Source organism: Durio zibethinus, chromosome 25 (assembly GCF_047325235.1).
Source record: "Durio zibethinus cultivar Kanyao isolate XHJ-2024 chromosome 25, ASM4732523v1, whole genome shotgun sequence".
In the NCBI taxonomy this organism is placed as follows: Eukaryota; Viridiplantae; Streptophyta; class Magnoliopsida; order Malvales; family Malvaceae; genus Durio; species Durio zibethinus.
The window spans coordinates 15,681,860-15,695,146 of record NC_143186.1 but is presented as its reverse complement, the minus strand read 5'-3'; the positions used below and the strand labels follow the sequence as shown (position 1 = coordinate 15,695,146).

General features: G+C 25.7%; 1 protein-coding gene across 1 annotated transcript; it reads right to left on the bottom strand.

The window, feature by feature from the left end:
• Positions 1 to 92: 92 nt before the first annotated feature.
• Positions 93 to 1,740, bottom strand: TRX-M4 (thioredoxin M-type 4). The gene is made up of 2 exons (XM_022861376.2): positions 1,408 to 1,740; positions 93 to 603 (listed from the first exon to the last, which is right to left on the bottom strand). Exons 1-2 carry the CDS (start codon positions 1,637 to 1,639, stop codon positions 290 to 292), a joined length of 546 nt encoding a protein of 181 aa, XP_022717111.1. The 5' UTR covers positions 1,640 to 1,740; the 3' UTR covers positions 93 to 289.
• Between the last annotated feature and the right edge of the window lie 11,547 nt (positions 1,741 to 13,287).

The following is a 13,287-nucleotide window of genomic DNA, read 5'->3' as shown; positions in this document are numbered from 1 at the left end:
CCACAGGTCTGTTTGTACTCACAAACCTTAAAGATAAACTGGAGATTTCCAAAGCAATAAGCATACATGAGAAAAAACTACTAAAATAAACATTCAAGCAAGAAGCATATAACTAATTGACATTAAAGAAAAGAGACAGAAAATATAGCTTCTTCTGATAACTATACAGGGGGCAGACAAGTTTATTTCGGGCACAAAGTACCTTAACATGAGCCATTGGAAGTTGACAACAGAAGAAATCACTAGAAAGTGCTTAACTTTCAGAAAAGATGACATTTTCTTACCACCCCTATAAGAATTTCTCAATGCAGGATGTCAAGGTGGATTTGGGAACAGCACCAATGACTGCATCTTTCTTCTCCCCACTCTTGAAGATCATAACAGTTGGAATGCTTCGAATTCCATATCGAGTTGCAATGTTAGGGCTCTCATCCGTGTTAACTTTATAACATTTGAGCTTCCCAACATATTGCTTTGATAGTTCATCGATTATAGGGTCGATCATCCGGCAAGGCCCACACCATGGTGCCCAAAATTCAACAAGAACAGGCATTTCACAATCAAGAACAAGTGACTGCCATGTATCATCCTTGACTGATGGCACTGCAAATTTCAAGTACGAGCGCAATGATATATTTCACAAAATGTTATTCCTAAATACAAGAGCAAGGTCACATCAACGAAGACAGAACCCAAAAATAAAAACAGGTATGACCATAAATTTCATCAAGTTTGAACAGAAATCAAAACATGAATTCTCTGTTGTTCCTTTATCCTAATCATTTGCGAACAAGCAAAAAAAAAAAAAAAAAAAAAAGAAATTGAAATTCCCTCATTTTTGCTTTAAAAGATAAACCATAGACAATGTTCAACCAAAACGAGAGACAACAAATTTCTCTAACAATCAACTAAAACACAGGTAAAAGGGCACCTCAACAGTTAGAACTTAAGACTTTCAACCTATACATATGGAGTTCGAGTCAGGAAGGGGAATTAGGGATTTATCGAAGAGAGAATTACTTCATTTTTTAAAGACTAAACAAATTTCCTACCACCTTTAACAATAACAATCGGTTAATTCTAATATGCGGATTTAAGGGATGTTAAAGAATTACTTGATTTTCTAAAGATAACAAAAACAATCGGTTAATTATAATAAAGCTTATTTGGTGAACGACATGAGTTTAAGCACATTTGAACTCAGCTCGTTTATAGCTCAATAAAACAAGTAAATTCTAAGAATTTAAGACAGGTTTGACCTTTACGTAAATCTAATATCTTTTCCTTTACACCAAAATATCATTTCCATCACTTTCCAAGCAACCAATCAACATAGTAAAAAAATTATAACAGAAAAGACAAATTAATTTAACCGAATAAAAATGAAAAAGAAAAAAGGAAACGGACCATCAACAACAGTCTTCTGGGCCTCACAGAAAACACGTCCACCTCGATCGAGTCGACGTGGATCCCGGCTCACCGATCTGGATAAATGAGTCAGCGATGCCGACCTAGGTTTAATCTTGAGACCTCGAAATTCCGGTAGTCCAACGGATATTCTCCGATCGGAAACCAAAGAAGAAGAAGCGGCAGAAATAGCAGCAGTAATCGGAGAGAAAGTAATCGTAGCGGAAGCCATCGGGAGAGGAAATTAATCGCAGGAAAAATAATCGGAGATTTCTACAAGAGTGAGGGATTTGGAAATGATTTTCTTTTTTTTTTTTAATTTTTTTGAGAGGAGATTGATTGGATTATAGTTAAAAAAAGGAAAGATTTTGGATGATGAGAGGGGAAGGCGTGGACGGCGCTGATTGGTTTCTCAGATGGGATATTCTGGGATTTGGATGCTTGCCACGGTGGCATTTACGATGTATGAACTGTAGCACAGGTGTTAAATTCGATAAAAAGACGATAAAAAATGGAGTACAAGCGCGTCTATGAATCTAGTTAAAAAAAAAAAAATAAATAAATAATAAATAATAATAAAAAATATAGTAAAAAAAGTATCAATCATAATTATTTACACATAATTATTAAATTATTACGTTCGATGATGATTCAATAATTTTGTGTAACGATGATCTTGAAAATGAATAACTAATTATTTTTGAAGATAATTTAATTTTTATTAGAAAAAGTGAAAATTTTTTATTATTAAAGTAAAATCATATGTAAAAATAACTATAGTCATCATTATTACTTATTACTTTAATATATGAACTAATAACATGCCATCGCTTTGACGTGAGTCTAAAATTTTTTATTTGTAGTTAATAATTTTTATCATAAATTTACTAAATTAGCAAGTAAAATTTTATTTAATAATTTTTTAATAAAAATAATGATAAGTAAAAATTTATTAATTAATTTGTGGATAATATATGTATTTTATTTTCAATTTCTCATAATTCACATAACAAATCAAATTTATATCTACTCTTTTAAAATTTTCTTTACAAACATAATTAAAAAATATTAAAATAGATAATTTAATAAATAAAAAATTTAAAACTAAAAAAAATAGGAGATCCAAGAATTAAAAAAAAAAAAAGAGCCAAATAAGGATGTCATGTGAGCACCTCCAATTAAGAATGGCAACGAAAAAAAATAAAAATAAATTTATATTAGTCTTAACTTTGATCTTAAAACAAAAAAAAAAAAAAAGAAAAAAGAGCCAAAATAAAGATGTCATGTCTACTTAAGAATGGCAACAAATCAAGTAGGAGTAAATTTATATTTGTTTTGACTCTAATCCAAAATTAGGTTATTATGTTTTAAACCTAACCTTAACTCGTGTAGCAAATTAAAAAAAAATATATGTGCTTTCTTTTAATTTTTTTTAATGTTTTATAAAATATTTTTTCTTTTATAATAATTATTTTGAAAGATTTAATTTTATTTTCTACTTCAAATATTTTTTACATAAATTATATTACAAAATAATTTATCTGTCAATAAATATATTTTTTAATATAATAATTTAGTTATAGTTTGTAATGAGGTAAATAAAATATTTTTTGTACAAAATTTTATTTTTTAAAAAATTTGAAATTATTAATTTGTTATGTAATTATTATAAAATGGTTAATTTGATACTTTCAACTAATATTTGATTTTAATAATAGCAAAACACAATAATCTATAATTATTAAGATTTAATAATTAATTAATAACTAAATAAAGTTATTTCAAATTATGAGTAATAATTGCTGTAATAGAAGTATCGCTTCAATAATTAAATTATTATGGTAATCTTAAAATAAAACTAAACGTTATCTTAATTTTTTTAAAGTTAGGTTTGTTTCATTACATGTTTTTCTCCATTTTTGGCTTGTTACATTAGATGTTTTTGGAACTCAATTTTTTTCTTTTGATTTTTTTTTTATATGAGAGATATGAAAAGTAGGAGAATTCAAATATTGAATATCAAATCTCATAATAAAAAGATAAAATCACTAAATAAAGGTTGAGTTTTTTTGTCTTTGTTAAGTTACTAATTTGAATAAACATAAGTACAAGATCTCAATTATTTTTCAAAAAGGCCCCTATTTTCTACAAACATTGTATGTTTGGAGAATCTCCAAAATAAAAGTAAAAGTATCAAGTAAACGGAATTTTAATTATTTCTCTATCAATGGATGGTTGGTTTAAGTGATAAAAAAAATATATGTTTTTCTTTGTTCTTTGAGTTCAAATTCGCTAAGAGATAGAGACACAAAATGGTTGGATAGTTCATGATACAACATGATTAAGCATGATATGGATTGTGTTTGGTACAACTAGTAGTTAAATAATTTGGTTGGGCTAAGCACGATACATATATATGTGTTTTGCTGGATTAAAAAAATTTAAGTCCATAGGTCGACATGGTATGACCTGTTAAGGGCCAATGTCACATGTGGCATGTTTCACATTGGCTAACATGGCATGGCTATATGCATATGCCTAATAGTGCCATGTTAGCTCATAATTATTATAAGTGGACTCCTATCCTTTGGGTATATTTATGTTATTTTTGATATTGCAATGAAATTATACTAACTTTTGATATTTTGTTGGTAATTTATTAAATAAAATTATATTAAATAAATTTATTTATTAAATATTTAAATTATTAATAGATAAATTATTTTTAACTAAGAATTAGCAAAAATAAAATGATAAAAATAAATTAAGACTCCAAGTTAAATACAAATGGTTAAAGGGTATAAAAAGCCCTTTACCTATAATTAAAAAAATTCAAACTTTTATTTTTTTTATTGTAATCAATCAACCCCTCCAATATTTATTTATATTCACTTAAACCTTTGGAGGAAAAACTTAAAACTGCTAATTTTTTTATCAATTAAAATAAAATTTCATGTGACATTAATAAAATAAATGAAAGTTTATCATTTAGTGCAATTAATATATATGAAAATAAAATAAAATAAAATAAATTTTTTCTTTTTTGTTCTTCTCTATTTTTTTTATCATCTTTCTTTGAGATCCCTTTAAAGATACAAGTAACTATAGTTAAGGGATTGATTGATTCAATTTTGTCATATGACTAGATTTTGTCTAATTAAAGGTTTAATTGAGTTGAAATAGAAGATTTGAAGGTTTGATTGATTGCAATAAAATGTTATAGGCTTCGATGATTATTAAATTTTTGTTCGAAAGATTTTTTAACCCTTTTACCAATGCAAATTCAATTAACAAAGTAAATTAGTCTAGGATAAAAGATATAAAATAAATGCACAAAACAAAACATATTATATAAGTGAATTATCAAATGATGAGAATGAAAAATAAAATAATAATCTTGAGTGTTAATTTTTTTATACGTCTATGTGTATGTGTTTTTTTTTGAAATATTAGAATTATAATTTGAATATTTTTATTTAGTGCATCTATTTCTCCTGTCCATGAATGTAGGCATTTTGTTAAACCACATAAATTATGTGTCCTTTTTATTTTATTTTACTTCTATTTTTCTCTTACATGTTATTTTAATAATCATAGATGATTTTTTTAAAATTAATTAAAAATTTGAAAAACAATCAATGGGTTATGCTTGGCCCATCTAGACACAAAAAATGGTGTTGTGCCTGGTATGATATGACCCTTGAAGATTACGGGCCACATGGTATGTCGGTCAGACTCTTAACCTTCATGAGTCATGCTAGTACAGTACTGGGTTGCATGGTCCATTAGCAAATGAATTAATATTTAAACGGGTTGTGTCGATCCAGCATAACTCATGTAGCACCTCTATTGAAAGGTTATAAAAGGATAATTTTTCATAAATTCATCGGGCTCAACATAAATTAGTCAACTTAAATTAGCTCAGACAAGCAATTTAATGGCAAAGCCAAAAATCCCTTACTACTCAATTAAAAAAAATTATTTCTCTAATTTTTAATAATTTAATTCAAAATTTCCTTTTTTTCCTCGAAAAGTCAAAATTTCTCACTCGCTCCTTTAGCTAAAAAAGTTAATTGATTCTTTACAAGAAGAAATTAATACTAATAAATAAAAAAAATAACTCACATCATTAAGAGCATTTGTGGTTATAAAGTGATTAAAATCAACTTTTGAAACCGAAATATCAGGAATTACTTCTAGTTTTTAATTGCATCTCTTCTTTGTCATGACCACCTATAAATAAATCCTTTTCTTGACAATAAACTTCGTTGGAAATACATTTTACCAACCAAAGTAAAGTAGAAGGATCCTGATTAAGCATAATGGCAAGCTTCAATGTTTATTTTATTTTGGTGGCTTTATTTGTAATGAGCGGAGCAGTCATAGCTACCGAAGAGGCTGAAATTATCAAGAAATATGATTGTGAAAACGAAACCAAAATGGGTCACCATTGTATTATGGAGATTTTCACAAGTATTTTCAAAATCGGGGGTGTCACTGAAAAATGTTGTGGTGAACTTATGGTATTAGGTAAAATTTGTCACGCTGCATTAGTAAAGAGGACTCTTCAACTTCCTCAGTTTAAAAATATGGAGGAATCGAAGATTGTGGCAAAGAGTATCCAAATTTGGAACAAATGTGCTGTAGTCACCAAGAGTGTTTCACCATCTCCCTCTCCCTAAAAATTGGATCTATTCATTCAATAAAAGAAAATTTATAGAACAATAACAAGGCAAAAGTTTTAGTATGAATATTGTTTTCAATTTTCAATAACATTTGCAATTTAAGAATGGAATATAAAATTACAAAGAAATGGTTGAAATAGAACATGATTTTATTTGCATTTTTTTTAACTAAAAATCGATACATTGAGATATAATGATTAATTACTAGCAACAACAATCCTCCCACTCAAGAGTTTCTCTTTAATATTATACTTTAAATCTTTATGTATCTATTTTTTTTTCCTTTGGGACTCCAATTTATTCTTGATTTCCATCCGTTGAAGAAATTGTAGTATCTAATTCTAAAAGTTAATTGAATCAATATTTAGAAAGAGAAATTAGAAACTTATTAAATGCTCTCAATAAAATCTAATGAAGGGTAAGGCGCTTCAAATCCCTTATATACCTTTGTAGCTTTGGGTTCTATATGTATTGAACATTTTGCAACTGTTTAAGTGCTAATTATGTAAATAACCAAATAATAATTTTTTTATAAAAAAGAAAAATATATATTAAATGGAACACATATATATACATACACAATTGAGAAATTTTGGGGGATTTTTTTGAGGGTGATTGGATAATTAAAAAAAAAAAGAAAGAAAGAGTATGGATAATGAGAGGGGAAGGTGACAAAACTACTACAAAAAAGATAAAAAATTAAGATATAAACAAGTTAACTTAGATAAAATAACGATAAGAAAGATAAAAATAATAAAATATAAAGAAGTCAATCGACATTTTTTTCAAAAAAAAAGAGTTAATTTACTTAAATTCGATTTGAGTAATAAGTCAAATCAAATTAGTTTAAGCTTAATCAGATTCAATTTAATTGATTTTTTATATTTTTAAAGTAAACAATTAGAAAAAAATAATAAATAGGAAATAATAAATAACAAAAAAGCATTAATCAAATATAAACTTACTATTTAAAAAAATTAGTTTTGTTTCATTAAACACTTTCCTCTCACTGTCTCTCTCTTTTATTTTTTTTAACATTAAAAGAATTTATTTATTTATTTATTTATTTTTTACACATATGAGAGGTTAAAAAAACAAAGAATCGAACTTTGAATCTTAATTATCATAAAGAAGATAATAACAATGGGATTAAAGTTTGAGTTTTTCGAATTCAATTTTTTTTAAGTTAATATTTTGAATAAAACTTAATTAAAAGTGGTAAATTTTTTTCGGTAAAGGCCCTTAATTTTTACTAACGTTGGATGTTAGGGGGTCAGTCCCTTGATTTTTTTTCTCTAGTCTTTGCTTATTAATATCTTTAATTCAAATATTCACTCTCACTCATAATGCTAAAAAAAAAAGGTTCTTAATAAGAAAAAATGAATGCTAATAAATAACAAAGAATAACTCACTTCATTAAGAATATTGGTAATAAAAAGAGTAAAATCAACTCTTGAAACCAAAATGTAATGAACTTCTTTCATCGTCCAAGGCGCATCTCCTTTGTCATGACCCAAAAAAAAAAAAAAAAATCCTTCAACTCAAAAAAAAAAAAAATTTCCTTCTACTCTTTATGTATCTATTAATACTTTTACTTTCCATTGAGTCTCTAAATTACTAGTAATTTCCACCCATCGAAGAAAATGTTGTATAATATTCTAGTTATAATAGTTAAGTATTATTTTTTTTTTTTTACAGATACTGCAGTGATGAAATTTAAATTTTAAATCTATTGGATTAAAAGTTACAGTGATAAAATTAGAATTTTAAATTTATTGGATTAAAAGTTAATCTTTGAATCAATATTTATAATGAGAAACTTGAAAGCATAATCTAATCAAGCGTGAAGCATTTGAATCCTTTACCTATATCCTTTCATTTTGATATTGATAATTTGTAATAGTTCAAGTACCAATTATGTAATTAACCTAATCTACAATAATAATTTTTTTTTGTAAAAACAAGTAAAAATATATACTTAATTGAACTCAAATACATACACAATCGAGAATTAGAACTTGAGAAGTATACATTGAAAGCTGATTCCTCTAATTGATTATACATATAAAAGAATTTGTTTAAGCCTAATCAAGTTTAATTTAATTGAATTTTTATAAGTTTTATAAAAAATATAGAAAAAAATAAATTAAAAAAATAATAAATATAGGAATAAAGTATCGATTAAATAGAATCTTATTTGCTGTTTGGTATGAAGTGATCACTAAAAAAAATAATATTGATCTATACATGAGGATTAGATCATCATAATTGGTGATAGCTTGATAGTTCTATATGGAGGTTATCTTAGACCGTCCTGAATGATTAAACATTGTCTTAAAAGATAATCTAGTTCTCATGCAAAAAGCAAAAAGTTGTTATCATCAAAGTGAAATCATAAGAAAAATTAACTATATTAACTATTACTCCTTTAATATGATAGGTAATTTTTCCCCCTCAAAATTGTAATATTTTGTATAATAAGTTTTCAGTTTTTCAAAATATTATTTATTGTACCAAATTAAAAAAAGTTGTGTGCTTTCTTTTAATTTTTTAACGTTAAGTATTCATTTAAAATTTTGTTTTCTTTTTATTATAATTCTTTTAAAAGTTTTAATTTTATTTTCTTCTTCAAATACTTTTAGGTAATTTGTATTATAAAAATTATTTTACATATCAATAAAAATATTTGTTAATTTACTAATTTGATTGTATTTTATTATGAGGTAAATAAAATATTACTAACACAAATTGTTATCTTTAAACAACATTGAAATTATTAATTTATTATGTAATTACTAAAAATTGTTAATTTAGTATTTTCAAACAAAAAATATTTTATTTTCAGTAACATCAAAACACATTGATTTTAAATTACTAAAATTTAATGATTGTTAAAGAAACAAAACAGTTTTAAGTCACGTGTAATAAGATCATTAATGTAGTAATAAAATCATCTTAGTAATTAAATTATCATAATAATTTTTATTATATGTTATTCTTGGTTTTTGGTGCAAGTGTTTTGCAACTCAATTTTTTTTTGGGTATATATGAGATGTATGCAAAGAAAGGAAAATTCAAAATTTTGAATCTAAAAATTCATAAAAGAAGATATCAACCACTAACAAAGCTAGAGTTTTTTTCTTATGTAAATTACTGATTTGAAAAAAAAAAAAAATTAAATAGAAGTTCTCGATTGTTTTTTAAATTAAAGCAGCTATTTTCTATAAACATTGGAGGTTAGGGAAATCTGTCAATCTCTTTTTCTTTTTTTTTTTTTTAAATTTATTTCAATAAATAAAGAATAAAAACACAAACCAATAGGAATCTTAATTGTTATTCTATTTTTTAAAAATATTTTTAATTCATTTTTTTATTTTTGGATAACTCAAAATTTCACTCTCATTACTTGGACTAAAAAAAGGTAATTGGTTCTTTACAAGAAGAAATGAATGCTAATAAATAAAAAAACTAGGATCATTAAAAATATTTGTGGTTATAAGTGATTAAAATCAACTTTTGAAACTGAAATATAAAGAATTACTTTTATATTTTAATTGCATTTACTTTTATATTTTAATCGCATCTCTTCTTTATCGTGGCCACCTATAAATAAATCCTTTTATTGCCAGTAAACTTCGTTGGAAATACATTTTACCAACCAAAGTAAAGTAGAAGGATCCTGATTAAGCATAATGGCAAGCTTCAATGTTTATTTTATTTTGGTGGCTTTATTTGTAATGAGCGGAGCAGTCATAGCTACCGAAGAGGCTGAAATTATCAAGAAATACGATTGTGAAAACGAAACCAAAATGGGTCACCATTGTATTATGGAGATTTTCACAAGTATTTTCAAAATCGGGGGTGTCACTGATAAATGTTGTGGTGAACTTATGATATTAGGTAAAATTTGTCACGCTGCATTAGTGAAGAGAACTCTTCATCTTCCTCAGTTTAAAAATATGGAGGAATCGAAGATTGTGGCAAAGAGTATCCAAATTTGGAACAAATGTGCTGTAGTCACCAAGAGTGTTTCACCATCTCCCTCTCCCTAAAAATTGGATCTATTCATTCGGTAAATGAAAGTTTATAGAACAATAATAAGACAAATTTTAGTATGAATATTGTTTTCAGTTTTCAATAACCTTTGTAACTTGTAACTGGTAAATTGCAAACCTTGCAATTTAAGAATGGTATGCAAAATTACAAAGAATTAGAACATGATTTTATTTACATTTTTTTTTACTGAAAATTGATACATTGAGATATAATGATTAATTACTAGCAGCCATAATCTTCTCACTCAAAAATTTCTCTCTAATTTTTTACTTTTAATCTTAATTTATCTATTATTTTTTAAATTTTCTGTTGAGACTCGAAGTTATTAGTGATTTCCATCCATTTTGTATCTAATTCTAAAAGTTAATTGAGCGAATATTTAAAAAGAGAAATTAGAAACTTAATAAAAGCTTTCAATAAAATCTAAATAAGGGAGAGGAACTTAAAATCCCGTCTGTACCTTTATGCCTTTTGATTCTATATATATTGAACATTGCACAATTGTTCTAGCGCCAATTATGTAAATAGCTCAATATATACTAATAATTTTTGTTCTAAAAAAAAGGAAAAATAAATATTAAATCGAACACATACATAAACAATTTGAGATTTTTTTGGGATTTTTTTAAAGGGAGATTGATTGGGTAATAGTTAAATAAATAAATTATTTATTTATATAAGTATATGGATTATATGTAAATTAATTCACATGTATATAAAAATTTAAAATAAAAAATATATATTTTATTAAACTCAAAATTTACTTTTATATAAATTTTATTTTTAATTTTTATACATATAATTTTTATTTTTAATTTTTATATATATGTGAATTGAATATAATCCCATTAAACTTAATTTAATCACATTATTTTAATTTTTTATTATATTAATTAAGTTTAATTGTTGGTTTGGGATTTTTTTTTTTGAATTTGGTCCAACTTGGGAAATTTTTAAGATCCAAAATTTCAGACCAACCCGGGCTTAGACAAGCATATAAATTATTAACATTAAGTATGAATCTGATTCGAACTTTGTTCGATCCAACCATGAACACCTCTAATTACGACCACCTATCAATAATATTTTTCTCACTAGTAAACATCATTGGAAAAACACTTACAAAAATGGGAAGCTTAAATATTTGTTTTGTTTTGGTGATTTTGTTCATAACAAGTCGAGTCGATCATAGCTAGAAAGGAAGTTGACATTATGAAAAAATATAATTGTGAAAATGAAACCCAAATGGATCAAAATTGTAGTATGGAAATTTTCGTACGTATATTCAAAACAGGGAGTGTCATTGATAAATGTTGTGGTAAATTTATGACGTTAGGTAAAGTTGGTCATGCTACATTAGTAAAGCGGACTCCTAGAATATTGAGGAATCAGAAGTTGTGACAATAAGTATCCAAACATGAAATAATTGCATTGTAGTCACCAAAAATGTTTCACCCTCTTCCTTTTGTAGACACCTGGGATTAATTTATATTTTAAGATTAAGCTTTAAATTTTTTTATTTATTGTTGGTGTTATAGTTTGTTAGAGTTATTATTATTATTTAAAAATGAGGGCAAAAGAATTATTTTGTTGAAACTTAAAGAGGGTTTAATTCTAATTGGGTTATTGAATTGAAAGTGTTTTAATTGAAAAATGAATGTAAAAGGGAATCGGTTTGAAAGATGGATTTGGATTAAAAATCCAAGGTTAATGTTGATTAAGAGATTCAAACTAAGAAAATTCCTTTTCCTATTGTAATTGGAATTAGAGGCGTATAAAAAGTCCCCATTAGGATCAGTTAGAAACAATTAAGAAAAAAAGAGTAAAGAAAAAATAGAAAATTTAAGAGTTTTTTTATAATCTTTTTATGATGTTTTAGGTTTAGGTAATTAAAATTTTCTTTTGGGGGTTTTGTGTTAAGGAACACAATAATAAGAGAAGAAACAAAAAGTAATCGGCAAAAACAAAACTACCACATTGTCTCTCCACCATCTTCACTCCATTGTCAGAGCTCAATTGCAACAGTTCCTAGCCTACTCACCATCTTAAAGAAAATTCAATCCCAATAGTGAAGCCCAAATCATCTAATCGGCCATCCTTTTTCAAGCTTGGTCAGAATTTTGTTGGGCCATTCCAAGCTCAATTTATTTTGGATTCCAACTTGAACCTATCTTTAGATATAGATCCATAAATCTATATCCAAACTTAATAAGATGAGTCATCATCAATCTTTTTTAACTAGGTGTGATTGGTGACCTAATGAATCTATCCTTTTAAGGAGCTCCTAAGTATGACTTGGGATCTCTAAAAGAATAAGTTTTGGTCTACTAATCAAGATAAGGTTCGAGAGTTTGGTTACATATGAAAAATGTTATAGCATCCACATATGCCCATCCAAACGATGTACCATTTTATTTTAAATTATCCTAAGATCTTAATTCTAATGGTATTAAATTTTAATGTTGAATATTGAAAATAACTTTTTAAATATTCTCCATCAATTTGATAAAATTCTTAAAAATATTTTCTTACCTTAAGAGTATTTAAGTATCTCATTTATTTTCTTTAAGAGGCTCCGTCATCGGTAAAAATATTTTATCTTTTTTTTATTTTATTTTGTTTATTATTATTGTTGAAAATATATCTAATTCATCCACCATTTGGGCCAAAATTAGAAATATCTTCCCACCTAGAAATATTTTAGATAATTAACCATTTGCAATTACTAAGAATTTTATTATCGAAATTTATTTTCATTTTTATTTTATTTTATTTCTAAAATTTTCACCATTTGGGTCTATTTAAAAATTTTCTTTTTATAAGTTTTATTTCTAAAATTTTCACTATTTAGGTCTATTTAGAAAAAAAAACTTTTGTTAGTTTTTTAATCTTTGGAAAGAAAATAATATGACAATTATTTTTTTTGAAGTTTCATTTAAATTCTTCCACCATTTGGGACAAATTCAAAGAAATTTCTTACCTAGAGATTTCTTAGGAAATTTACCATTTGAAAATTCCAAGATTCTTATCCTTGGATAATTGTAAAATATTTTCAACCAAATTTTTTTATGTTTAGAAAAGAATACAATTAATTTTATTAAAATTTCATTTAAATTATTCCACAATTTGGGATAAAATT